At 45.9% G+C, this 25,733-nt stretch overlaps 1 protein-coding gene across 3 annotated transcripts; it reads right to left on the bottom strand.

The window, feature by feature from the left end:
• Window positions 1-1,345: 1,345 nt before the first annotated feature.
• On the bottom strand, window positions 1,346-24,721 carry shq1 (SHQ1, H/ACA ribonucleoprotein assembly factor). 3 transcript variants are annotated; one of them, XM_083668369.1, is made up of 12 exons: window positions 24,640-24,721; window positions 23,826-23,995; window positions 23,556-23,620; window positions 21,746-21,874; window positions 21,131-21,294; window positions 20,631-20,743; window positions 20,352-20,449; window positions 17,037-17,194; window positions 16,461-16,514; window positions 11,155-11,278; window positions 8,572-8,692; window positions 1,346-2,393 (listed from the first exon to the last, which is right to left on the bottom strand). In XM_083668369.1, exons 2-12 carry the CDS (start codon window positions 23,966-23,968, stop codon window positions 1,649-1,651), a joined length of 1,914 nt encoding a protein of 637 aa, XP_083524495.1. In that variant the 5' UTR covers window positions 23,969-23,995; window positions 24,640-24,721; the 3' UTR covers window positions 1,346-1,648. The 3 variants fall into 3 exon arrangements, with proteins under 3 accessions (XP_083524495.1, XP_083524494.1, XP_083524496.1); XM_083668368.1 differs by having other exon boundaries at window positions 23,826-23,992; window positions 24,648-24,716; XM_083668370.1 differs by having other exon boundaries at window positions 24,648-24,700.
• Between the last annotated feature and the right edge of the window lie 1,012 nt (window positions 24,722-25,733).

The following is a 25,733-nucleotide window of genomic DNA, read 5'->3' as shown; positions in this document are numbered from 1 at the left end:
TGCAGCTCATCCCAGTCACACGGATGATGAGACTCCTGAGGGGGTTGTGGGGAGGTTGCCTCTTCATGGGAGCCGCTTAACGACACCATCCATCTCCGTAACACAATACTACAGAGACCACCTACCTAAGAAGCCATCATCACTGCTGGCTCCTGAGCCTCCTTCAGCAACAGCTTTCATTCACACAGCCAGAGGCAGGAACAATATTCAGTCCTTTAGGTCAGAGGCTATACAGAGCATGATCACTCTCTCTCTCTCTCTCTCTCTCTAGTTATGAAAATCACACACAGAGGAAAATTCTGCCACAACGGAAATGTAATAACCTCCCAAATTTCACATCGACAGTCAATGGCTGTTTCTGGTTACATTTGACAACGAAGCATTTGATCAACTTATCTATCCCCAATAACACCACCACAGAAGTGGAGCCTAGAGCTGTGCTCTGTGTCTGAGGAGAGGAGATCAGTTTAGATGAGCTCACTCATCTGAGCATCTATGCTGGTGCAGAGGTACTGCTGTTCTCTTATGCCACTCTGTAGCAGCACTGTACAGTAGTGTGTGTGTGTGTGTGAGCTGCCTGGAGTGGTGGTTTGTCTCTGCCTGCTCTTAGCCGGCCTCCTGCTCCTCTGTCTCCTGGCTGGCTCGGGGCGTTCTTATCGCTCAAACAAACGGCTCCCGTGCAGCAGCAGCTCCACACACAGAGAGCCCTCATCTATCTGGCTGACATGTGCTTCCTTGTTTGTTTTCTTTCGCCTGCGACACGCAGCTGATGATATTGAGCTGTGTCGACGGCGCTCCTCCATTCACACCAGATGAATCAATCACTTGTGCGCGCTGCACGCCCCGGTTTAGCCCCGCCAATCTCCTCTGCTTCAATCAATGTGAGGCTTCTATAAAGGGCTTACTTCCGCTGATGCAGCTCAGAGCAAAAAGAACAACTCTCTCAGAGTCAGAACAACCCTGCAAGGAACTCCAGCTGCTAACTGGTACAACAATTACAAACTGCCAAATGCTTGTGCATGTCTAGAAGAGCACTTTTATGGAGTTCTGACAGAAACAATAGACTTAAGTTCAGTCCCCAGTCTTTTGGGTGTTGGCAGTACTAGTAATCTGGAATGTGCCAGACAGTGTTACATACGTGAGGACTCGACGTCTCTTATCTCGAGATATTTTGAACCAGCTGCTGACATTTCCTGTTGGGGGGGTTTGTCCTGTTCTCTATCACTCAACAACCAATTCCTCCCCTTTTCCTCAGAGAAAATGTGCTTACTGCATGTTGTTAGCCTGTGTAAACCTGCAAACAAAATACAACCAAATGACCACACCTCATCAATGGATGAAAAGATCTGCATTTTTAATGAAACCCATTGACAAACTGTTCTTAAATAGTATATAAAAAAGCCTTCATCTTCACAATAATTTCCATGAAAGTAAAAGCCTGGAAACTATCCACAATGGAGGTACATACAAATACAATACATGTTGACATGCAAATGTTTAGGCTACGGTAGATAGACAAACAAATAAGTTCATCCTCTTTCTCTTCATCATTATCATCACTGACAGAGGCGTTTCTCTGTAGAAAGTTAACCCTCATCATAATAAACTGTCTTGCCAAATTCCATAACAGACATACTCTCCGTTACACCTAGCTTATATAATCGTCCTCATCTAGATCATCCTCAGAAGCTTCTGTTTGGACAATAAGCAGAGGGTTTCTGTGAGGACACGGCTCTAGGAATGTTCTGGTGCTGCCAGTGGCTTTAGGAAATGATACTGCTCCTGACTGTGCTGCAGAAGTGGGCTGTGAACAATCTCCCTCTGCCTCTCCATGTGCTCTGCTCCTGGAATGCCTGCCCCTAGGCTGAGCCTTGGAGATCCACAGCCCCTCCTCCACCCTCTCTCCCAGCTCCTGGATCAGCTGGCTGGGACCGGCCACAGCTGCGGGGGCAGGGGAAGGGGGAAGGGCACTGGGTTTCATCTGCGTTGATGTGAGAGCAGCCCAAGGCTCCTGGGGGACGAGAGAGGAGGGTAGGGCACCGAGGGCAGGGGAAGCAGGCTGGGGCTGGAGGGGGCTGGCCTCTGCCATCTCTCCTCCTCTCCCTCCACCTCCTCCCTCTGTTCTGTTAGTCCAGTCCTGCTGTTCAGTCCCAGAGTCCTCATGCTCCTCAGACGAGTCGCTACTACTGCTGCTGCTGCTGTCGTCGCTGTATGACTCCTCTCCGCTGTGGGACTTTGTGGGAACATTACTGGAGCCTTTTCCCTCCTCTTCCTTGTCCTCCTTCTCTACCAACACTGCGGCAGCCTCCAGCACCTCCAGCTCCAGCTCCAGGTCTCTTTTCCTCAGGGATACTTTCCGTAAGGGATCTGCTAGAGCTGTCACCTTCTTGGACCTGAGAGAGAGAGAGAGAAAGTGACTGTCAGACAAGTACAGCGGGGATGGATCAGTTTATCGATTATAACGTGGTAACTATTCAAAAGGAGAGAGATCCATCAAACAATTTAAAAGAACAGATATTTGCACAATCTGAGAAATGGGCACTATGCTGACTGGCTGCATTACATACGGCGTGCTGAAGACAGAGCAACAGGATACCCATCTCTACAAGTCTAGCATTCATTACCCAAATCCCATCCTCATCTGAATGCTAAGTAGACAACGATTCTCAGAGGCATGAGCTCAATGAAATATGGAAATCATGTTTAATAATGTAAGGGAGATGAGCACGGCTGATACGCGGGCTCTGCCCCTCTGTTCTCCCACAGCGGCTCTCCCTGCAAGAGGTGATAAGAGACTGAAGAGGATTACAGTACACAGTGATACAAGACTACCCCCCTCCCCTCATTACCACGCCAGCTACACCCTAACACCCTACCCCCCCCCCCCACACACACACACAGACAGACATCATACTTAGGACTGCGACTGCTTGTTCTTGGTTTTGATATAGACTAATTCCCATTCCAGTTAATTGTTCCTGAATGTCCAATGAATGGGGATGTCGTCAATCTGCAAACAATGCTGCGGTGCTTACCAATGAAGAGAGCCCCCCACTGGCATCATTATCAACAGGCAAGCCTAGGAGATGAATACGCCACGACAAGAATACATCATTTGTATTCAACATTTTGGTTGAAAATCATCTTTAAAATTCTGTAACTGTCATAATTCAGACTGCAGTAGGAAACAAAACAGACCAACAAACAAGACAAGAATATGTCCAAGGAAGCAGACCATAACCTTGAAGATGGTAAAATACACTGTCGGCAGTAGTCAAAGGAGGCACAACACCAACAGCACTGTGTCAACAAATGTCTGGATAAAAACACCAATAGACTCGGGGAATAGATGAGTCCCGGTTCCCTGAGACAGCAAATGTGGAAATAAAAATGCCTTCATAAACAAGTTCCTATCACATATCTTCAGTCCCTAAAGAGATTGGCATATGATAACAATAGATTTCACGAGGAGAGAAGTAGTTTTTATCACTAATGAATGTCCTCCCAAACACCCACAATGTAAAGCCACTGGGGTGGTGGGAGGCCCTGGCCCATGCATTATTCATGCGGACTCTACCGAGGATGTTGCCAAAACTCAAGTGGCTGCTATTCTTCCCCCGCGCGGTCAGAGCTGGGCGAGTGGCCTTCATCGCCATGGTGATTACTAGCTGACCTCTGCGGGTCGGCCTCCCGCGCGGGTCGGCCTCCCGCGCGGCTCTGGCCGTGTCCATTCAAGGGAGGGATAAAGCGTGTGAGCCCACACTCCTCACCGACCATTCAGAGCTCACACTCAGCCGCAGAGAGCTCCCCCGCTGCCCGCGCTGGCCCAATTAACCCACCGCTGAGCACCAAGATGGCTCCTTATTACCACGCAGCCTTAATGAGATTCCACTCCGGGGAGGGAACCATTTACAAAGCCAACACGGAGGTGATGTGTACTCATTTAGGACCTCGGGAGAGTACTGTAAACAGATATTATAGTCATGCTGTATCAAAGAAGAGAGATCTCATAATATGCGGAGAAATGTCACATTTAGAACATGGGGAGGGAGCGAGAGACTGCATCGTGAGGAAAGAGAGAAAAACACAACACGACCCCCTGACTCCAAACCTTACAAAAACCCTATAGAAACAATAACTTCAACGATGAGTAAGGAAAGGCTAGACATCGAACACAATCAGTGATAGTGAGGAAGGGGATGTCTAGACATCAAGGTAAACCCATATCACCTATGGGTTACACTGATGTCTAGCCATCCCTTCCTCGCTATCAGTGATTGTGTTCTATGTTCTGTGCACGTGTGAGAGAGAGAGCAAGCTGTGCAGAGCCTAGCTCTATTAAAAACCCTTAGAAACTTCCTGAAGCGGACTGGCTGGAAAGCCTCCTGTAGCACTGCCACTTCAAAGACAGCCCGTCTCGTCTTTCCCCCCGTGGGAAGTCATTATTGAGTTAGCATTGGAGAGCCGTGCTTGTTTTCTCTCCCCCCTCCTCCTCTCCCTGGCTCTGGCTCTGGCTCTGCGGTGGGGGGAAGATGGGCCTGCGGTGAATACAAAGGCTCCTTTTGGAGGAGGGATAATGTTGTACACAATCCAGTCATTACTGCACCACTGTTGTGGCTCGCCTTAATTAACTGAGGAGGAGCAGCTTTTCTGAGGTTGGAAAACTTCTGTCACAACAAGACGCTTGCAATCTTTGGGTGAGGACGGGAAGTGTTATCTAGCTTGGTTAAATTACCGACTGGCATTTATTTCATCTGCCTCAACGTAGGTAAACAACATTCAACATATGTCCCTGTTAAGACTTTGGAGTTGAGCTTGTACTTGTAAAAAAAAAACCCTGTCGGAGCACCAGACTTGCTCATTGTAGTCATGTGGTGTAAAGTAGACCAATACAATCGCTGAAGTGCAAGGGTCAGACAATCCATCACATTGATCATTTAAACATTTTTTTATCCAGTCACATAGGCATCTAAAACACAAAACAGTAATTGCTTGTGAGACCATGGATTTCCTGAGGTTGATGGAGTGTATAAGGGAGGGTATGAGCTTCACTGAAAACAATGACAGAGAAAAACACTTCATTCACAGTTGCATCATTAGTGTACAAGTGATGTAAGAGTGCTGCGAGTGTGTGTTATTGCTGGCCACACACACACACACACACACACACACACGGCCTCATGTAGAGAGGAAATGTTTACTACTTATCCCTGTTAACTGTGAGACACTTTTCTCTTTCTTCAGCCCAGCGGGACACCAAGATCTCCTGTCTCTTATCTCCAGCTACAGTATCCTTAACATCAAAGGCTCCAGGACAGGCTCCTGACAGATGTGGTTGTGTCTGTGGGTACAATACAGACCTTCCCGCAGAGCATGTATGTGTCTGTCTGTCTGTCTGTCTGTCTGTCTGTCTGTCTATCTGTCTCTTACACTAGCTGCATCACATGACACACACAGAGTTGTGTGATGGAAAGAGAATCTGGACGACTGGGGAGGGGAAAATGTATCAGCATAACAACTTTTCAATTACGTCTCACACTTACATGTGCAGCACAAATAAGGAAAATGTTTTTCTCGCAATAGCCTTAATCAAAAATAATCTAAGTGCACCTGCACTCCCACCTCTAAGCTGTCCCTGAAGTATTAGAAAATGCTGTTATAGCCAGAAGTGTATTTCGGGCCACAACTGGCCTCAGGCCGCAAACTTTAACCAATTTACAACAAACAAGTACATTCCCAAGGGCCAAGGCGTCTGGCCACACGGCTTAGCTGACCCTATGACCCTTTGGCCTGGGGGGTTCAACACCAGCTGGTTTTCCCTGTGGGGGAGCTTGCGTCCCCTGAGGCCCCCTGGGGCTGTGGAGAGCTCTCCTCTGGGCATTGTCATACACACAATGTAGAAGCTGAATAGGAGAGAGTGTTAGAGAGAAAGAGGGAGAGAGAGAAAGAGCGAGAGAGTTCCTCTTCCTCCTCCTAGACTAACCCTTGAGCTCGCTACTCGCAGGTTGCCATGGTTTTGCTCTGGAATTTAATTGACCCAATTAATGATTGTGCGGCAGACAGACAGGGGTAAATGGGGGAGGAATGTGCCAGTGCTGAAAGAGGAAGAGGAAGTTCCAGCCCTGCTGATTCAACTGGGGTACAGTAACACAACACTGATGGTATCAGCTTTGTTGGGCTGGCCGCAGTGAATCTCCATTGGACTCCCTCCAAGCCTTTAGACGAGCGAAGAAAAGGAGAGAGAAAATGAGGAGTGGGTTTTCTTTACGGTCCAGCAACACTGCGGGGGTTTTGGCATCGATAGATCATCAAAACCACACAGTAAAACACAGGGACTAAACAGTCTGCTCATTTTTGGTACAATTTCAATTCATCTGAGACTTCAAAAGATAACTGAGAAATGAGGGGGGGGGGGGGGGGGGGGGGAAAGTTGACACAATTTCATCAGGTAAGGTGTGTCAACTGTTGGAAGGAAGCAACATTAACCCACAATGGTAAATATCTTAAATATAAATGTTACTATATAATGACAAAGCTGTTACGGTCGCATATTGATTTGATTCTGCCTCATACTCTTCATCTTGATATGAGAATGGACTGTCCACTTTTTCCTCTGTGTGTCTGTAGAGTGGAGGGCCTGCCCTGCAGTTTAAATCACTGTGAAGGCTTTACGATGCTGTAAATTTGAGACTGATGTCTCAGCAGTCGGAGGGACTATAAGAGCAAAAGAAATGCATGCGGGACAGCAGAGACACAGTATAAATCAACCCACCGAGCAAACATTCATTAATCGCCGTGTCCATCATGAGTGGCTGATCGTGTCTGCCTGTCAAACTGTGAGACTTGACGAGATACAGGATTGCGGCGAGGGTATAGATTACATCTCATCTTACCACAGAAGTCCCAGAGACAACTCACTTAGCAAGGAATGACAAATCCTTCGCTGGGGAATATCTAGCAGTGAGGAGAACAATGCTTATACAATCTGTCATCAGACCTGTAAGGAGCACAAACGGCTGCCACAACAAACCACATGTGATAACAGAGCCTTGTCTATGCAAACCACAGCTGCTCGAGTGGTGCTAGCTCAGAGAAGAGTTTTCGTCTTCTCCTACTTTGCATGGCAAGTGGAGTACTCTTTTATTCAACACTCCAAAAAAAGTGGTCTGTGTGGAAAAGTGGTCTGTGTACAACAGTAGAAAGGGGGAGTATGAAATTTTTAAAGCGTGCAAGCTGGGCAATAGCCTAGATTCCTACCAAGACAATAAAATGGAATGCATACGTTTTCCCAAGTGCCTGGAGGCGGCAGCAGCAGCAACAGGAGAGGTTCTGGAAGTCTGCACAGGCTTGTCTCTGCTGACTCCACAGCTGACATGAGCCAGGGACAGAGCCGGGCAGAGAGAAGCTTCGCTTTGTTTATCGACTACAAAACGTAAACAGAAAAGGGAAATGTAACAATTCAATCACAGGTCAATGCGGCGAGAGCAGGGGTCTAATCCGTTTAATGATCGATGCGGGGTGCAGTACAAGTCAGCATGTTCGGTCAAGCTGACATTTAGCTCCGACGTACGACGGGGAAGAGGGAGGGGGGAGGTGGCGCGGGGCAAGTGGGTGGGATAAGGAAGCACTCAACCTCACATGCCCTTCTGTCGTTTCATCTCCTCGACGCCGTTCTCAGGTGAGACTGATTGAGTTTTCCAGTGGGTTGACGGTGCTGCTGCTGCTGCACCACTTACTCAGAGCTCAGGACAAAGAGGCTCTCTGTGGATCTCTCTTCTCTTTGTCTATTGCTACGGACAGACAGACAGACAGACAGACAGGACTCCAGCTCTCATCTCTGCCATTGATTTTTACACATCTATTATTAATTGGCCATTGAGGCCTTTTCTTTCGAGAGAATCTGACTTTGCTGGCAAAATGAAAAGCCCCTCAAAAAATAAAAAAACCTCCATCAAATCCCAGCAGACCTTTTATCGTGTCTGCATCTGGGCGCTGGGCCTAAAACATCAGGCGCACATTTTTCAACTGGGATTTTTCCAGACGAGCACACCACTTGGCTGAACTCCCGCCAAGGGTAAAACACAGCTCATTACTGAATAATGTGCTTGCAGGCTCACATTTGAAACCTGTAAGTAATTGTAAAATATATGCCAGGGTGAAGAGAGAAGCGCGGATGCTAGATCATTCAGGATGAAAAACTCCACAGATCTCTTGAAGAGAGTTATGTAGCGATACATAAGTGGAGAGACACAGACCTCTGTCTCTCATCCCTGTAGGCTCACTGACAGAGAAGTCTCAGAAACAGCATGATTCACTAAAGACTCCACTGCAAGACTGATACTGTCCACAGACCTCTCTGACGGCACCTTTGACACTGGACACACTGGATACAGGTAGATTGAATCGCACAATGGCTCTGTCACTCAAGTGCCCAAGCTGTGACAAATGACTTGTCTAATCCTCCCCCCCCCCCCCCCCCCCAGAGAGGCACTTTGCTTGGTCCTGGAGGTAATTATCCACTGTGGATGATTATCCCTGCAGAGGAAGGAGGGATGGGGGTTCTAGACTTACTTGACCTTCTGGATCCAAACGCAGTAGTCTGTGATGTAGAGGTCGTTGAGTATGTAGGCCGGTTCGTTCTCCCTGAAGACTTTGTGAATATCCAAAAGGCACTTGAGGACACAGGCTTTCCCTGGACAAGACAACACAAATGAAAAAACAGTATTACTCAATTGCAGTGTGAGGAATGAAAAATGTACACCACAGTTGCTGGCAGAGACAACCGTTCCTAAAGGCTTGCAGCCACTTATTGCTCTACGTTTGAAAACCACAGTGCACCAAAAACAATTGTACACAACTGAACAGTCATTTGATCCATAAAACATTTTCTACCACAACACTCCTCTCTCAAATCAGCCGTATAAATGGCCCCACGGTGTGACACAATTGGCCCAAAGCACAGCACCGAGGGCTATGGAGAATCCTCTCCACCACCAGGATTGGCTGGCAGCAGTCAGAGACATTCCAGTCCATTCAAAATAAACAGAGAACTAGCACTGAGGAAAACCTTAGAGAAACATTTTGTTCTCATCTAAGCATGAGCACCTTATACAGAGGGAGCAGAGAGCTCCGTTTCCAACTCCACGACCAGAATGTAGAGTGATGAGAAGACAGGCCTCTCTATCCCAGCTCCCAACTCACTTTTCCCCCTAACTCATCGCTGAAGCTTTACCTCTCTCTCACTCCATGGAAGAAATAGAGACAACTTGTCTTTCATCTCTAGCCCCAGGAAATGGGTGTAAGGTACGTTATGATTTCTACTCTTGACTGTTGTCACTCTCATGACAAGTTGAGCCAGTTGATCATGTTGGTGGTGAGTCCAGTGGAAGAGCCCTGGAGAGGTTATGAGGTGGGCACAGGCTGCAACACAGCTGCCAGGGGGCACCGCCCACTGACATTCATCACGGCAAATTACTACTATACAGCATGCAAATTAAACAGTGCACGCACATTTTTTGAACGCTCAATTTGCAATTACAAAATGCACCATGTTTCTAAACCAAAGCAAAAAAGTCAAACATGTCAGGGCAAATAGTACTGAAAACTTGAAGTAGAAAGACCAGCTGCAATTATTAAGAGCAGTTACAGAACATTTCCGGCCTTCAGGTACTTCAGGCACAGCCCTTGCCCAGCTAAACACTTCCCATCTCCTTACCCACGAGGCCCTGCTCTCCCTGCCTCGCGGCCCATTGGTTATGGCCACTTAGCAGCAACTGGATGAGCTACTTGAGAATACACGCCATGCTGCCAGAGGGCTGTTCAAATATTTACCCCCGGATAACATTTCCTTCAAGGCCCTAACCTGCGCGCCAGCATTAATGGGTTTGTTTTCCTAATACCTATGACTGTTTGCTTTCACAGCCGTTTAAATGAAGTGACTCAAATTGGAGCACACATTTCCATTTGCCTTATCCTGACAAATTAATTACTGTGGAATAATGCTCAGAGGAAGCATGTGCTCTCGCATGTACGGCAGGCCGCATTACTGAAGTGTTACAGTTCATTAAGGAAAACCCTATTACTCACACTTGCTTGTAAATAAAGAAATTGCCGACATGAGCAAAAATGTCACTTTTCACCTCAACAAATTCAAACAAATAAAATGGAGGCACTTGGTGCAGTTGGCCATCTCTCAGACTGAATATCTCCAGCTAGATAGTCATTTCCAGTATACGACTGTTTGACAAATATCCAGAGTCAGCAAAGAGTGAAAAGGTTCATTATAAACGGGTGAAGTGTGTTTGCTTCTACAGAATGAAGAGGAGTATGCAGTAGTGAAGTACAGGGAGGCTCCCGTCACAGTGACTTAACTGCTGTTCCCTCTCAAGTCTTCTGATCAACTCATCTCCTTACCTAATGAGGCACGGAAATGCTAATCTGGAGCTTAAAAAGGCTTTTAATTTGCCGACATTTACGAACGTTAGAATCATCACAAGCAGGATAATCTTACGCCACATACACATTCGAAATGTGTTTACACGAGTTCCATCTGTGGGGCTTTGATTTTAAGATTACACTGTGCTCTCAGATATCAAAGTCAACAGTCCATACAGAACAAATCCACACTTCCTCCTCTGAAGTTGAGCCGGGCCACTCTGCTGGAGAAACACTACTTTCACACATACTGCAGTATGAGAGAGAGCCCCTTCACTTGATTATCAATTCAACGCATTGTTTCAAACTGAAAAACGATTCTACATGTTTGCAGGCTGCTTTACTTGTAGTAGGGAATATTTCTGTGTGTGGATGCTGACTGTCAAGCTGTGTTTCTGTCAATCTCCAAAGCATTCGATGGAAAAGCTGCATCCCACTGCTTCCATGCAGGCAAAGGGCATTGCCTTAGTACAGCAATGCACCAAAGCTCATTACCACGAGGAGGCTGGAAGCATTGTGGGACAAAATCAATTCTCTCATATTAAGCCCAATTACGCAGGCATATTGAGGGGTTTATAATTTGGCCATGATAACACAGGGGTTGCCAATACTTGCCACAGCACACCAAGAGACCATTGGGGTGTGGAGGTGTGGCTGACAGCTTCAGGTCAGTAACAGGCACCAGGGGTGAAAGGTCACAGAGGGAAGGCAGAGACTCACCTGACTGGAATATCAGAGCTGTGTCATGCACGGCTGCAGAGATCAGGGAGAAGTGCCTGTAGAGAGGGTAACACAACACTCTCCTCCCGAAGGACATCAGGACCTCCTGCACGGAGCTGTACGTCTAAAAGGCAAGAGACAAGGCAGGCGTTTTCCTCATGCTCAGATTTTAACTATTCAGAAACAGACAGAAACATAACAAAACAACAAGAGAAAAGGACTTTGAAAAATGTTTCACCCAGCAGGCTCATGCTTTTCCCCCTTCCCTCCAGCACAAGGCAGCATATACCACCCCTAATTGTAGTCATTGGTAAACTAATTACTCCTAACGACTTTCCCTTTTATAGAGAGAAAATACGCGAGGAACTCTTAAACACCTCGGCAGCCTTGGCCTTAATCGTTTGTGGTCTTTAATCACAGTGTTAAGTCAAGGCTTTTCTCTGCGCCACTGGACAGAAGAGCCGGGAGCAAGCCCTCTGGTTTCTCCTTTTCATCCATTCTCACAGGCTTGTTAAAAACACGCTCCTTGTTGCATATGATCAGGATTCATATGCTCCCTCAGGGCTGTTTAGCTGGGGTGTAAATAAGCCAGCTCCACCAAGCGTGGCTGGTTATGATGAGTAAACAGCTAGCAGATGGAGGTACTGTAGGGCAAGAGAAAGAGAGAACAGGATGAGAGTCAGAAAAGGAGGGAGAGTAAGAGGGCATGAAATTTAGAGAAAGAGGGAAAAGAAATATTATTTTTTATTTATTTACATTTTAGACATTTAGCAGACGCCTTTATCCAAAGCGACTTACAACAAGTACATTTGTCTAAGTAAGTGAATCATCTATACATCAGTCATCATAAGAAAAACAAATTTATGCTAGGACCAGGGGCCATTGGCAGTCACAATGCTAGAAGAAGGAAGAATTCCTTTTTTTTTTTTAAATTTTTTATTCTTACAGTAGAGAAACTGTACAGGGGGGTAGTGGGGATGAAGAGGTCTTTAGGAGGGACAGTCAAGATATAGCCTGAAGAGATGGGTCTTCAATCTACGGCGGGAGATAGGTAGTGACTCTGCAGTCCTGACAGCAGTGGGAAGCTCGTTCCACCACGGGGGGCCAGGACAGTGAAAAGTCGTGACCGAATAGCACGGACTGCTGTATCCACATAGAAGCGGCGGTGCCAGACGGCCAGCCGAGGTGGAAGAGCGGAATGATCGGGCAGGGGTTTGGGGGCTGACCATTGCTTGCAAGTAGGGAGGGGCTGTTCCCTTTGCCACCCGGTAGGCGAGCACCAGGGTCGTGAATCTGATGCGAGCTGCTACCGGGACCCAGTGAAGGGTTAGAAGAAGGGGGGCGACATGGAAGAATTTGGGGAGATTGAACACCAGATGGGCGGCAGCATTCTGGATGAGCTGCAGAGGTCTGATGGCGGAGGCGGGGAGCCCGGCCAAGAGTGCGTTGCAGCAGTCAAGGCGGGAGATCACAATTGCCTGGACCAAGAGTTGTGCTGCTTCTCTTGTGAGGAATGGACGTATCCTTCTGATGTTGTAGAGGAAGAATCTACAGGAGCGTGCTGTCGCTGTGATTTTGCTGCACAGGATAAGTGGTTGTCAAGAATCACCCCAAGATTCTTGGCTGTCTGGGAAGAGGTCACAATAGAGTTCTCTACTGTAATGGAGAAGTCTTGGAGAGGGCAGGCTTTCCCAGGGAGGAAGAGCAGCTCAGTCTTGTTAAGGTTGAGCTTGAGGTGGTGGGCTGCCATCCAAGCAGAAATGTCTGCAAAACACGCAGAGACATGTGTTGCCACTTGTGAGTCAGAGGGGGAAAGAGAAAAAGAGTTGAGTGTCATCTGCGTAGCAGTGGTAGGAGAAACCATGTGAGGAAATTACAGAGCCAAGTAATTCGGTAGAGGGGGAGAACAGTAAGGGCCCTAGGACGGAGCCCTGGGGGACCCCAGTGGTGAGGGCTTGTGGAGAGGACAGCAGGTTGCAGAGCCAGAGATGCCCAGTTCTGAGAGGGTGGAGAGAAGGATCAGGTTTAGTGTGTCAAATGCAGCAGACGGGTCCAGAAGAATGAGAAGAGGAGAGGGAGGAAGCTCGAGCAGAGTGGAGGGCCTCCGTGACAGCAAGGAGAGCAGGCTCAGAAGAGTGCCCAGCCTTAAAGCCAGATTGGTGAGGGTCAAGGAGATTGTTCTGAAGGAGATAGTGAGACAGTTGGTTAAAGACAGCACATTCAAGGGTTTTAGATAAGAAGGAAACAAGGGATACCAGTCTGTAGTTATGGAAAGCAGACAGGTCAAGAGTTGGTTTCTTGAGAAGAGGCTGTCTTCTTGACTCTGGCTGTCTTAAAGGCAGCTGGGACAGATTCTGTAGATTGAGAGGAATTGATTATGGTGGTATGGAACAGAAAGTGGTCTTTGGAAATGGACTGGAGAAAGGGGGATGGGATAGGATCAAGAGGGCAGGAGGTTGCCCACTTGAATGTGACTGGTTTTAAAATATCATCAGGGGAGAGGGGGGAAAGAGCCAGATTAACCAGAGACCGAGTGTAGCGCAGTGGGTTTGGGAGGAATGGTAGCAGTGATGGCGAGAGGTAGAGAAAAAGAGCTGCTAATGTCATCAACCTTCTTTTCAAAGTAGGTGACAAAGTCATCTGCAGACAAGGAGGAGGGAGGAGGGGGAGGAGGTGGGTTGAGGAGTAAGGAAAATGTGGAGAACAGTTTCCTTGGGTCAGAGGCAGAGGATTGAATTTTGGAATGGTAGTAAGAAGCTTTAGCAGCTGATGCAGAGGTGGTGTAGTTGAGGAGGAGAGAGAGATAAAGTTTTAGATTATCAGGAGGCCGGTTTTACTCCATTTCCTCTCAGCTGCCCGGAGCCCTATTCTACAAGCTTGCAGGATTTCAGACAGCCAAGGAGCGCGTAGAGAGGATCGTGCTGGCCTTGAGGTCAGTGGACAGAGAGTGTCGAAGGATGAGGAAAGAGTGGACAGGAGGGTGGAGGAGGCTGCATCAGTGGATAGAAGGGAAACGGATTCAACAGAGGGCAGGGGGATAAGATGGAGGAAGATAGAGTGGTAAGGGAGAGGGTACGCATGTTGCGACGATGTTGGAGGTATGGGAGAATTGATTGCTCGAGCTGATCTGACTTATGAGTCGGAGGAGAGTGGGGCAGGGTAAGGTCGAAAGAGGAGAGAAGGTCAAGTACTCCAGACGAGTGAAGCTTCTCTGACTGGATGTTGAAGTCACCGAGTAGTGAGAGTGGTGTGCCGTCCTCAGGGAAGAAGCTGAGAAGGACATCCATCTCTTCTAAGAAGTCGCCAAGCTGACCTGGGGGACGATAGACAACAACAATGTGAAGTTTGACAGGGGAGGTGACAAAAACAGCATGGAATTCAAAGGTGGATATGGACAGGTGTGACAGGGGAAGGACATTATGTGACCACTCAGGAGAGATACCTCCCCCTCGACTAGAGAGTAGGCATCAGAGAGGGCTGCCAGAGTGGTGTTGTTTTCCTGTGTAATCCATGTCTTTGTGAGAGCAAGGAAGTGGAGGGACATGAAGCAGGCGTAAACTGAGATAGCCTCTATCTCAGCCTGCGTAGGTACTGCAGGCGTAATCTGAGATAGCCTCTGCTTTCCGGACCGCTGACCGGCAGTTCCAAAGTCCTCCTGCGACAGTGACGTCGTGGTCAGTTGAGCATGGTGGGTAGACTAGATTAGATGGGTTGCGAGGGGGGGTGTAGCGTCTGTGTGTCCTCCTGAGAGATGAAATAACAGGAATGAGGAGAAAGCACATTGTGATATTTTCCGGTATAGAGATAGGGGGTTTGCGGGCAATACAAGATGTAGGTAGCGCTTAATACACTGAGAGTAGTGAAAAAAATAAATCAAATAGAATAAAAATACTTCGTAGTTTGGCCTTCCTCGATGGACTCCACAGATCTTACGACAGACTCCTTCGTCTTTGTGTCAGGAGGCTGTCGCTCTTTGACCATCAGGATAGAAGTGTAGATTGTGTAATTGCTGATGACTTAGCAGGGTTGCAGCCCCTCCCACCTAACGATCAGTTAACGACCAGACAGACTTCACCACTCAGTCCAAATGTACTTAGTCCTAGTCAAAGCTGAGTAGGGACTTAAATACCTTGCAGAGAAGTTTCAGCCTCTCCCACTGGAGATTGACAGCAATTGGTTTCAAGCAGATTCAACAGAAACTCGGTCCCAGGGCTTCAGGCAGGATAGCCACAGCAATACTACCAGCAACACACTTGAGTTAAACAAGATTAAATTAACTTACTCAGTCTGGAGACAGACTTCACCACTCAGTCCAAATGTATATCTTTGGAGAAAAGAGATATAGGCCTAGTAAAAGGATAGAGAGTAGGATAAATAGAACGACAGACAGGGGGAGAGAGAAGGATATAGAGAGATGGAGAGAGCGATAGAGCTGATGTGAGAGGTATGTGAGAGAGCGGCCCCGTCAGTCTGAACAGACAGTTCTACTGAGGAGGGCTTTCAGGCAGCTGCAGGATGTCATTACCACCTCCTCCATTATCACCATTACGGCCAAACTGCTACCTCTCACTCACTGAGGCATCCGATTACCGCCTCTCATTGTCAGGTTCACAGGCAAAATGTGAGAGATTAAGGGCTCGCGCATCGGGAGGTGTAAGACGAGCTGTACACACACACACACACACACACACACACACACACACACACACACACACACACACACACACACACACACACACACACACACACACACACACACACACACACACACACACACACACACCCTCTGGTGCCTACACACACACACGATCAGGGAGCAGACAGCCATCACACCTCATCATTCAGCTGATTGTGTTCACAGCTTCAGGGCATGCCCTGCTACTCCACCTACTGTAGTTCCTCTCATGCACACACGCACGAGAGCGCGCACACACACAACAAAACTAATCTGCTGTAGTAGCTACAACCTGGTCTCCTCTTCCTCAGAAAAGCAATAAGCTACCACTGCAGTAGCCCACCACCAATGGATATATATACTGTATATGGCTATCCACCTAACTGCAGCAAACTCAATCAAATGGTGATGCACAGTGCAAAAAATAGGTTTGTTTGAGAGTCTCAAACAGTGGCTGGGTCAGACATCTATCATCAAAATAAATCCATAAACTGGGAATAGCCAGAGCACTGGGGAAAGCAGTGAGATAGCTCCTACTGAGGAATGTTGCAAATCACTGCCACAGTAATATTACACCACTTCACTACCAGACTCTTCATACTCAAATAGGAATGGCCTCCCTATTACTCACCTCAAGCCAGCAGAGGGTTCCACTGAGCTTTTTGATGGTCCATGGTGATTCCACCTGCAGAGAGGATGATGACAGGTCAATCGCCACACTGACTCTATAAAGCAAGCCTGCAACACATGGCACCTCAGACACTTCTCAATAAAAGACAGATCCAGGTCTCTCTCTCTCTCTCTCTCTCATAACAGACACTCACAAGAGAAGACAAAGAGCAATCTCTGGAAAACATTGTTATAGCGTTGCTTTAGGTATAATGACACCCCAGATGCTAACAGATTGTTCACAGATGACGCTTCAGAGGTAGTATGCGTTTATGGCATCACTTGAAATGATAGCTCTGGGTCTCCATATCGACTGCTCTTGCCTTTGTTCTCTTACATCCATCTATGACATACTGTCCTCTGACCTTCCTCTGGTACCTCAGGGGAGAGTGTCATTAACAGCAGGATGGAATTCTCATTTAGCTCTCTTTGGATTTTGTTGTAAACCCATATTGAGACTTTAACACAGAGGAAGATAAGAGTTATTGTGTCATCTAAGGCCAACTGCTGTCATTGCAGTAGTTCTCCCCTCACTCACGTTGTGGTCTCCCTCTGTGGTGCGTACTTCGTAGGTGTACGCCAGGATGATGTCCACCAAGCTGAGCCACACGTGGAGGTAGGCCTTCTTGTCGAGGAAGTAGGAGCGGTTGGTGAACTTCCTCAGCTGCTCCTTCTCATCATCAGTGAAAGACACCGCTGTAAGAGAACACTTCCTTTAAGAGAACTGCCCAGAAAGGCCCCTTAATTACGAATGTATTGCTAACAACTCATATCAATTTTCAATTATGAAGCAGAGGGCCATCATTTATATTACAGTGCATTGCAAAGCAAGCCCTACACTAGTCAATTATTGCTCAGAGACACCCAGCACCCTAAGTTCTTTCTGAGAGAATCATTCACTGCCATACCTAATGGGATTCTACATTTATAACAAAAATACTCACTTCAATACGAATTGCATTGGTAAAATTCTATCTGCATCTTTTCGGGATGAGAGCCAAGCTGAGGAGCTTCATGAGCAGATTCAAGTCAGCACTTTCTGCAGCGTATGAAACAGCTGAAAACAATCATTTTCTTTGCTTGTGGAGGGGGGGGGGGGGGGGGGGGGGGGGGGGGGGACAGCCCCTATACTGAACCCCCTTGATAGGAGAGGGGTACCGGTGTGTGGGCCAACACACACACACACACACACACACACACACACACACACACACACACACACACACACACACACACGAAACAGCAGTTTCGAATGATCCTCTTGGCTGCACTGGGCTCTTGGCTCTGCTGGGAACAGGATTCTTGCTGCATTACGTCAGGGCTCAGGTCCCTGAAGACGGTACCTGAATCCCTTGGCAGTGCAGCTGCAGCAGCCCAGCAGAGCGTGCGCCACACACACACACACATACAAAAACACATACACACCTCCCCCCTTCACACCCCCCTTCCTTCCCCTCGGGAGATCAGCCAGGACGCTGGAGAGAAACTCAGTGCCCCACTGGCCCACATCCAGCACCCTCCCTCATTGTACAAAGCACACAATTCTAATGGACCAGGTCTGTGTAAGGGAATAGGGATAGGGCTGGGCGAATCAGTTCCTTTGTCTCTTCATTAGGACAACCTTAATACAATCCAGCAGTTTTGATGCTCTAAAAAGACTGTACTTACACATCATCATTCACACTCAATGACAACTACATGCAGGGCATTCAACAGCAACTTAAGTCCTGTCTGTTTTCATATGTAACTAATCTGACAAATCAAATAGGATCAATGTGGGATTACCGCTGACCATGAAACCTTCAATCATCAACCAACAACATAATGCAGTACTCCAAGAGACTAACAAGCTTTCTGTTTCTACAGTGAGGTGATCAGCCATGTGTCATTAGATCTACCAGCACATTTCATTCAACCACATTCACTGATTTAACCTTTGCAATTGATATCCAGGGGGGGGATAAATGTAGATATGTTTTTGACCTAATTCCTCCAGTTATTGAGTCTCCCCCTGTGGCCCTTCCCAGGTCCAGATGGTCCCAGTGACATGGAGTAAATGTGTCTCTGATTGTGCAGGAAACTGGAAAATCACCTCATAACCCGCAATCAGAAGGATGCAAATAAACCTCAATCAGTGAGTTGGTTCGGACAAATGATGGGTATCAGGCCCAGACGAAACTTTAAACAGCTCTAATAAATTGCCTAAACTTCAAATATCAAACCTTGACAAGGCTGTAGAAAATAGACTAAAAATGCATAACTGTTTGAGTTTAAGTTGAAAAGAAATTCTTTTATAGCCCAAATCACAGACTGACGCAGAGATTTCAAATCAGCGATGACACAATGCTGCAGGTACAACCAGGACAATCACCTCAACTCAGCGTGTGAATGCCAGCCCCCAGTGGACAGCTGTGGCCTGTCACAGGGTGAGAGGGGGGGCACAAAGGGAAGGCATTCTACTTCATTAGCACTTGTGTCTACATCCATCTGTCAGTAGACATATCTCTGTCAGGTGCAGTCGGGCGAAAAAAAACATTGGAGAGAATAGGAATTTTGCTATTCCTAGATTTAACTGCAAAGAGCTAAATTTGCTGACCAACACTATTCTCTACCGTCTGGGGAGACTAACACGATTCCGACTGTCAGTCAAGTCATTAAGTTTAATTTGGCCCATTTATCTGCGCCCGGGCTCCGACCGAGTGCTCCATTCTCAGAATGCACAATGAGAGGAGGGATTCGGCTGAGCTGCAGGGGAAACGTAATGTTCTTTAGATGCAAGATTCAGCCTGCCGCTAATGGGCTGTGTATCAGTGCTGTGTAGCATTGACTGATGGCTGGTCGTCAGCGTGTGATCGCTGCCACTGCTGTGTGCTAGCGGAGACCGGGCTCCTCCTGGTGCTCTCAACCAGCACACCCTCCTGTGATAATGCTATCGGTTTAATCTAAATCCTTTTTCCCCCCAACCGTACGACATCCTGCACTAACATACGCTGTGGCTATGAGCCATGTGCTCGTTGAGGCGGTGGAAGCGGTGGAATTAGCAGGCTGTTTAGGAGAGGATGGCGCAATTGAATTCTGTCTCGCAGCAGCGAGGCTCCGTAAGCCCTTATCACTCCCATCTGACAGAGCAAACAGACCTGCGGGGCCCGCCGCCAACAAGCCGTGGATCACACACACACACACACCTCTCCGATGACTCGTTGCTTTTTAGATGTCATCAACTGACTGAGCGAAAGAGAACGGGTGAGAGAGACTGACAATACAGATCTGGATGAGGGTGGGGGACATGAGGGGGGGGACATGAGGGGGGGGGGGGGGGGGACATGAGGGGTTGGCTGTGGCAAAAAGGCTCATTGTTTCAAATTCGGAATCTTAAGGAAAAAACTTGACGGCACACACTCAAAAAACAAATGCAATCAATACCACACAGATGGGTTCCCATCCAGCACTGACATTTTTACATGAATTTTTTTTTCCATTTTACAGAACTTCAAAACAGCGAAATGTCAAACCAGTCAATTTGAAAGATCAACATTGAATGGAATGTTATCACTTGACTACCATCAAACGACAATTTAAGTACTGAAGTTATCATTCATCAATGAGTGCACATTTACACTGTGGTCTATCCTTTCATAGTCGAGTGTCTCTCTTGCTTTGCAATTTCACACCACCTGCTGGTGAATCTTGTTACTTATTTTAGTGTGAGCAGAGATAAAGTATGCATACAGCATGATTTAAGCACGCAAATGACATGGGTAGTTGACGCTTCACGTAACTCTGTTGTGTACAGTTCATCCCACTATATTTATCAAGGTAGAAAGGCAGAGAGAGGTGGAAGACTCAAGCTTACCTGCCTCTCCCTTCTGAGCTGAATCTGGGGTCAGCTCAGCCCACCATGGATGGAACTTCAGCAGACTCTGAATATCATCGTCTTCAAACAAGTCAGCACTACAGAAACACAAAAGGTGAGAGCAAGTTAAATGTACATTATTGAATACAATGCAACAAAACAGTTCTGGGGCCATACGGGGCTCAAGCTGAGGGAAGCACTATCCTGTCTGGGCAGTTCCTCTTGTTGTAACAATGAGAGCATTCAGAGATACTCGTATTCATCATATTGAGTACTCACAGGTAATGGTCATGACAGAATATGGAAGTCTCTGCGTCTAGCCGTGCCCGTCTCCTCTCTGCTGCTGTGGTTCCGTCAGGGTTTTGGACATCAATGACATCACTCAGCTCCTCCTGAACAGACAATTCTGTATGATATCATTCTCTCTCTCTCTCTCTATATATATATATATATATATATATATATGCCATTTAGCCGACGCTTTTATCCACTTACATTGCAGTGAAGTGCATACATTTCAGTATATATGGTCCCAGCGGGAATCATACCCCCAACCTAAGTGTTGTTAGCGCCATGCTCTACAAACTGAACCACAGAGGATCACTTAAGATTTTTCCTTAAGATCTCTGCATGCTTTCTGTCAACTATACCAATCATACTCTTAACATAACAAAAGATTTTAAAACATACAATCCAGCTAGTAATTTCTGCTAATTGTCCTGGGAATGAGAGAAAAGAAAGACAGAACCTGTTGAATCCTGCCAATCCAATGACCCTACCTGCAGTCTGGTAAACACTCCAGACCTCTGACTCCCAAAGCCGTACGTCTGGAGTCCTTTCAGCTCCTCCTCTGAGCTCTCCATATACACCTCCTGCTCAACCTGCCAGTCATAGTCATCTTCATCCTCCTCTTCCTCACAGGCCACACCTCCACTGCATGCCTCTGAAATGCAACCAGCAATATCTCAATGAGTGACAATTCTGCACAATCAAGATCACAAACAAGAATGTCTTCTCACCTATGACAAAATCCAGTGTATCCCTCTCTGTCCAAGCAGGTAAAAAAGGGGGCCATTTTTGGCTCGTGAGCACTAATTTTAGAACTAGTGGCTGAAAATATAAAAAGAATCCTGTAGCATCTCTTTAAATGCATGGTTCTACAACAACTACTGTCATAATATGTCCTTTGGTGTGCTTAGTTTTGATGGGAGAAATGGTAAAATGCGCTTTATTGTGGTTTCCAACTTAATGCTAATGGTATTTTTTCTCTCATTGCATATTTGGTATACTTGCATACGCTTCATCTACCACCCCCATTGCCTCCACCAGGAAATACCACTAGTCTTCTCAACACACCAGTGTCTTCTTCCAGGATATGATATAACATAACATACCCATATCCATCTCTTCCACTAAGGGTTTGGCTGACCGGGAGCCTTTGGGAGCAAGTAGACTGGTCAGCATTTGGAGCCCTTCAAAGTGCTCCCCAGCTGTCTCCTTGGGGACACGGAGTGTAAAAAGACCTGAGACAGAGAGAGAACATTAGGAGGCAGACAAGAGGAGAAGCTAGTGGCAGCAGTTTGATTTGTAGTTTGATTTTGTCAGTGTAAAATTATGCCACATCTTATAAAATAAGATCATATCACATCAATAGAGAGGTGAAGTGGCCTCCATCAGTGGTCAAAAGTCATCTGTGAACATATTTCTGGTTATAGCTGAAAAATCACCATCAGGATTTTTTCTAAGGATGAGAGTTAATGAGCATTGTGTTCCACAGGCGTAAAGTTTCTTGTAGGTTTTCTTTTCCGATTAACTAGCATTTGGTTCTAGGAAATGTTTCTCGATTTCTCAAGTCAAAACTTGAAAATCAGTAAGCTAACTTAGAGACTAGAGATAGCCAACAAAAAAAGTAATCAAACGCAATTCAAGAAAAGATACAAGAAACTGTTAGCCTATATCTTACACAACACTTACTTTAGCCATTAGAAATCCTGATGGGAAAAATTAATGGGGATTTTCAGCTTGTAAGTTCAACAAACTACATTCTAGCGGCATGCTTCTGAGCCCTATAAAACATGGCTCCCCTTACGTAGTTCATGCCTCATTCTTATTCTCTGCTGACAAGTAGGCTACTCAGTGTTAAGAAGTCTAGTGTTACTGGCTCCTCTTAAGACCATAATTAAAGCACAAAAACCATACAATGAATAAAATATATGATGACTCTTTTAACTCAAGCCCCTGAGATAATTTCATAGTCTAGAACCCTCTAAAATCATAAAACATTCAACACACAACAAATGCTAGTGGTAGCCTAATTGCCTTGGCTGTGGGGCCCTAACGAGGCTAGTGGAGTCCAAAGGAGGCATTTCTAACAAGGACTGTATTAGCAGCTGTTACTGGCTTATTTAGACTCTGCATGCAGGGCATCGCTGATAGAGGGGCAATGAGGTCAGAGTACATAAGGCAAACGTCTTCATGAACCCAACATGAACATAACTGAAACCGATAATTGGAAATGGAAATTCATAAAAGAATTATCCGTTTTCAACTCCTAACAGAAAATGACGTTGCCAATTAAAGCTCCCACTACATGACTGGCACTATGAATCAACGTGTATTCTAATGAGAATGAGCTGGTAAACAAATCAACTAAATAAAACCAAAAGGCTAAGTGTCACTACAAACGGGCAAAACTAAAAGTAGGACTTCAGGCAGCATTCATTACATCAAAACCTTTCATAAGGCCATTTACATCGATAATAGCATCATCTAACAGCATGGTAATTTAGTGTGTCTGCACGACTTAAGTGAGGGCTAAAGAGATACCAGGGATCAATCACACTGACTCTGCACGCTGCAGTAAGATCCATGTCTCTCAAGGTCCTGATACAGAGCAGACAGCACGCTGTGTCGTCTGGTCAGATAACATGACTGCGTTGTCTGGTCAGATAACATGACTGTGTTGTCTCCAGGTCATGTGCACTGACTGATGTGGTTACACAGCGGGATTCCACAAATTAATTTACGAGCTAAATCATCTATTTAATAGTCTACTGAATTGGATCAGCAACGTATCCAATTTGATCTCTTTAAGCAAAATATGAAAGCCTGCATAACACTGATCCTAGAATACAAAGAGCTCACACCAATACAACAACAATTTTCTAACCATGAAAAAAATTTGAAAAAGAAAAAACACACTACCTTTATCAATGTCGAATGTGGCTTTTTCCTTCCCATTCTCCACGATTTTTCCAGGTAAGGTAAGCCTGATGAGGAATTAAAGATTAATTGTTAATAAGAAATCCAATTACAGCATCCTTGACATACTGTATCTAAGCATTATCTAGGTTCACCCATCACGCATGTCAAGAAGTTGCAATTGTGCATTTAAAGTGGGTCTGACAGTACCCAGAAATTAAGTAATTTCAATAACGGCACCAACTGATGAATGATCATGATTAAGTAACTCACCTGAGGAAGTAGGGCTTTGCATAGAATTTGAAATCAACCCCATCAATGTAGAGATCAAATTCTGATGTTCTAGTGTAGGGCACACGGATGCTCAGGATCAGGAAATCTGGGTCCTGGCTCAGCTCAAATGCTGGGGTAATCATGATGAACCCTCCACAGGTATAAATCTACTGAAAGCCATAAGACAAGTGTAATTAGTGTGGGAATTTGATTACACCTCATACATGCTGGTTAAAAAACGAATTGCCAGGTATACAATCCTTCCTTAAAGCTCTTTATTTTCAATTCTGAAAACAAATCTGTTCCAGCCATCACACAAGAGACAAGTAAATCATCAAGCCCTCAACAAGTCGAATAGGTTGTGTTAGTAACTCGGTTGGAACAAACCGTACACAACCTTCAGGCTTGATTGTTCAAGTGGCTGACAGCGCCATCTTGTGGTCGATTTAATGGTGTGTGTTGTGCCATGTGTCACACAGCAGTAGCTGGCTAAAAACACCCTACACGTGTCGCCTGACACCGTCAGTGCATATCTGTTAAAGCATGCTAGAATGTAGTAGTTAACGTGAAATTAGTAATGAACGACTACAGTTTACTAGAATAGTAGCGGAGGAGACAACTGCTTGAGGGAACTTAAAACCCTAGCCCCGACAAAATTAGACATAAAGGGGCAACTTGTTATGGCTGGTTGGCTAGTTGTAGTAGGATAGGCTAGCTTGCCATAAGGCACTCAAAACGTTTAGCTATCGAAGTTGTCTATCGCTTGAACAACTGTCATGACAGTCATTAAAATAGAATATAGGAATATTTTAACGAAATTACCTTAGGAACACTTCTCATAAGACAACATTACAAACTCGTGAACTGCTCCTCACGCACTTCTTGTTTGGTATCCATGTTTTACCGTAATATGCGATGTAAAATAACCATACAAAATATATGACGTTTAGCGTGTTTTACTGCCTCACTAGCGTCACCTGCTGAATTGGAGGCAGCGCTTGCTGTTGGAGGTTTTTGACGAAAGAAGAGAATATTGGCACTAGCGAGCCTATCATGCCCACCAACAAATGAACAATGGGGCTATGTACCACATTACATTTGTAAATATGCTCCATGACATGAGATGGAGTGTGTAATGGCTCGATGTGACCATATTAACTGGTGACCCTGATTCGACACGATTGCATTCAGCTGGATGTGTAACAGCGCGGATGGAGAAATACCCAATACAGATATGCACCCGAACTGTAACATTTGGTGTGCACGAGTCATATTTCGCAATTACAAAGAATAGTGCCATTGTGAGGAATAAATTGCATGGTCTGGCAAAAATATATAACCAAAGCATTTAGATTCCGTTCGAGGTGGGACGCGACCTCAAAACCTTTACGCGGCAGACCGTGTACTTAACCATTACATCGCTCATCCACATCGAACATATGTTTTTCATTATATAGGACGCATTTGTTTTGCACACACTCCAAATCACTGAGGCACCCCATAATAACTTGTGACCTGTGTAGCAGGCTGTAATCATCGATAACTTGTTGAACCCTGAATTTCAATTAGTCCTCTACCCCCTTTTTTGCACTTCTCAAAGGCATAGTAAGCAAAAGATGGGAAGCACCATGCAGCCTATAGTGACCCTATATAACGAAATGCTTTGGAATCTTGCTCCTAGATCAACAACAGTCAACAATAATCAACAATACAATATAATATAGCATAATAAACAGTGACGATAGTAGTTAGTAGACAGTGTGTAATTGATTCCTATGCAAATCAGAGACCCTATAAAAACAAAGATATGAATTCCAAAATTACATGAACTATTATCCTTGCATTAAGATAGACTCAATTCAACTTATTGAGTGATTTGTTGATGACATTTTTGCATTTTAGCTAATT

This window comes from Argentina silus (assembly GCF_951799395.1).
Source record: "Argentina silus genome assembly, chromosome: 4".
Taxonomy (NCBI): Eukaryota; Metazoa; Chordata; class Actinopteri; order Argentiniformes; family Argentinidae; genus Argentina; species Argentina silus.
This window is presented reverse-complemented; position numbering and strand designations above follow the sequence as displayed.

Bases quoted from the DNA above. Each gene is read 5' to 3' on its own strand.
- shq1 (XM_083668368.1), bottom strand. The intron at 20,744-21,130 runs GTAGGGTCATTG...TTGTCTGTTCAG, and splicing joins GAGTGTTTACCAGACTGCAG to GAGGAGCTGAGTGATGTCAT. The intron at 8,693-11,154 runs GTGAGTCTCTGC...TGTCTTGTCCAG, and splicing joins AGCTCTGATATTCCAGTCAG to GGAAAGCCTGTGTCCTCAAG.